General features: G+C 25.3%; 1 protein-coding gene across 1 annotated transcript; it reads right to left on the bottom strand.

The window, feature by feature from the left end:
• Nucleotides 1-1,986: 1,986 nt before the first annotated feature.
• Nucleotides 1,987-2,693, bottom strand: Phum_PHUM121250 (uncharacterized protein; the record flags this gene model as incomplete). The annotated part of the gene is made up of 3 exons (XM_002424175.1): nt 1,987-2,033; nt 2,190-2,400; nt 2,688-2,693. 3 exons carry the CDS (start codon nt 2,691-2,693, stop codon nt 1,987-1,989), a joined length of 264 nt encoding a protein of 87 aa, XP_002424220.1.
• Nucleotides 2,694-3,048: the final 355 nt, after the last annotated feature.

Here is a 3,048-nt window from a genome sequence, read left to right as displayed (position 1 = left end):
AAAAGTTTTAATAATTTTTTTTTTTAACAAACGTGGGGAGCCGGAGCAAATTTTTTTTTTTTTATTTATTTTTTAATAAAGTTAAGTAAACATTTGACCCACTGGAGAAAAAGAGAGAGAGAGAGAAAAAAAAATCTCTTTTAATGGTTCTTAATTGTAAAGAAAATGAGATTTTTTCTTATAAAAAAAAAAAAAGTTTTTTTTTTTTTTTCCAGTAATTCCAGGGACCAGGAAAAATTTTTATCACCGATAAGATTTGTATGTAAACTCATTTTCTTGTTCTTTTTACGTGACCACTTTATTTTTCAAGTGATTTTATAGTATCCGTTACGACAAAAATTGGATGCGTGCGTGTGTGTGTTCGTGTCCTTGAGTGTACACTCAGGAAAAAAAAAGAAAATTTTCTTTTTATAGAAAACTATCGTCGTTCTTTTTCTTTTTTTTTTAGGTTCTACCGACACGATTTTTTTTTTTTTTTTTAAATCGAAAATAAATATATATATATATATATAGAAAAATCGAATTTTTAATAATAATAATAATAATAATGGTTCGTTTATATTTACTTCCGGTCGTGTTGGAAAGAAATAAAAAAAAAAAAAAAAAAAATGTTTTTACGTCTTTCGTTTACTTTAAAACTTATAAATAAATTCACGTGTAAGAAGATTATTATTATTATTATTACTCTTGTTTTTTATTGGTCGTAAATAAAAAATTTAAACAATTAATTAAAGGTTTTCTATAGTAGTTTTAGTTTTATAGCGTACTATAATCATTTTAAATTCTTTTTACAAAAAATAAAAATAAAAAATTTTTTTTACGGTTTTCGAAAACCTTTTTTTTTTTGGTTAATTAGGTTTTTTGTGCGGTAAAAATAAAATCGCGCCTAAAAAATAGAAAATGTCGGACATGAAATTTAAGACGTAAAATTCTTTTTTTTTTTTTTCGGTTTGGTTTGGTTTATGATTTTTTTTTCAAAATGTCTGACTGGCCTTTTAAAAACTTTTTTTTTTTCATCAGATTTTTTTTTTCTTTTTCCTTTCATTTTCTTAAAGTTATTCCTTTCGAGTTTTCATTGGTTAATATTCTAAAATTCTCCAGAGAATTTTTTTATATTATCCAGACTCCCTGCCTACTACTACTACCACCACCACCACCACCACCATCATCATCACACAGGAAGAAACAAAATAAATTTTTCTAATTTGTAATTCTCGATTTTATTTTTTTTCTCATTCTCTCTGCTTCTCTCTTTCTCTCCCTCCCCCTTCCTCTTTCTCCCCCCGTTTTATTTACTTATAATTATTTATTTTTATACATTACGCATGGATAAATTTAAAAAAAAAAAAAAAACGCGGCGTAATACGGGGCATAATTAAAAAAAAATTCGTTTTTCCCCAACTTTAACTTCCGATACGTTTTTCTTCTCTTACACTTACTCTTCTACCCCTAATTTCCGCCATCTTTAAAAACTTTTTTCTTTTTTTTTTGTTATTTTCACGTAATTGATTTTAGTAAGAATAAAAAAAAAAAAAACAAAAAAAAAAACGTTTTACGTATATCTAAATCACGAATTAAATGATTCGTAAGAAGAGCTCAGATGCTTTCCTATATATAAACACTTTTTCGAGTTCAATTTTATAATTGAAAAGACTTGTAAACTTTTTAAATAGTTTTTTTTTCCCATTCGATTTTTTTTAAAAGTAATAATAATAATAATAATAATAATAATAATAATAAACACGAGGATTTAAACATTTGAAACGAATTTTTTTTTTTTTTTTTGACAACGAAAAAAAAAAAGTATTTTTTGTTCTGTTTTTTTTTTTTTTTTACCTTTTTCTAAATTACTGCGGCGACGACGACGACAACGACGACAGAAACGACGACAGAAGAAACGACGGGAAAAAAACGAGGAAAGAAAAAAGGAAAAAAAGGAAGGAGGGAAAAAAAAAGGTAAAAAGTAAGACAAGATTTAGGGATCATTTACTTTTTCAACATGTCAACATTATTAGAATTTACGCGAACGTTAACTTAATTAAACGCATTCGATAAATAACATTACATCCGATTCGAGGAAATGATAAAAGTTAGAAAAAAATTATTATTATTATTATTATCGAATTAAATCGAATCGATTAAGTTCGATTAATCGATACATCGATCGATAGATAGATATATTTACTTACCTATAACGTTTAATCTAAATGCTAAACTCATTTTGGGTTCCGTATTAACTTGACATTCGTAAATTCCAGCATCTCTTAATTGTGGAAATTTTATTTGTAACGTCCAGTTTTCCGATTTATCCGGTCTGCTGACCTGGAATCTTTGGTCGCTTGTATACGTTAATATTCCAGCTGTGAGTATATGTAAATCTCTTTTTCTAATCCATGATACCTGACACGAAAATTAAAGAAAAAAAAAACAAATAAATTATTTACTTTTATTTTTATTTTTCTTCTTCTTTTTTTTTTGTATCGTCTTAAAATCGATAAAGTTCGAAATGGTAGGTGAGAGAGAGAGAGAGAGAAAAAAGAAAAGACACGACTAGAAAACGTTAAAAAAAATAAATAAAACTGGGTCAAACTAACAATAAAAATTTTTTTTTTACAAAAAAAGGTAACGGAAATTTTGTTTTTTTTTTATTCCATGAGTATGTTCTTTTTTTTTCCTGGAAAAATGACTTTCATTTTTTTTTTTTTTTTTTTGAAATCTTGTGGAAAAATTGATTTTAAGGTGTCGAAAAGTTTTTATTTTTTGTAAAAATAATAATAATAATAATAATAATAATAATAAAAGAAATAAATAAAAATAGAAAGAAAATCTCATTCGCGCGTGGGAAAATAAGTTTTCGAAAGAAAATTCAATACGAAAAAAAAAAAAAATTTTTTTTCATTTGTCACGTGAATCATCATAAAAATGAATTTAAAAACAAAAGTGGAAGAAGAAAAAAAAAGAAGGAAAAAAAGAAAAACCTTTTGGATTTTTTATAAGTAAAAAAATATTTTTCCGAGTGCATTTTACGGTTTCGCGGTTTTCTTATTA

This window comes from Pediculus humanus, genomic scaffold (genome assembly GCF_000006295.1).
Source record: "Pediculus humanus corporis 1103172107469 genomic scaffold, whole genome shotgun sequence".
Lineage (NCBI taxonomy): Eukaryota > Metazoa > Arthropoda > Insecta > Psocodea > Pediculidae > Pediculus > Pediculus humanus.
The sequence above is the reverse complement of the archived record's forward strand: the minus strand, read 5'-3'. Positions and strand labels throughout refer to the sequence as shown.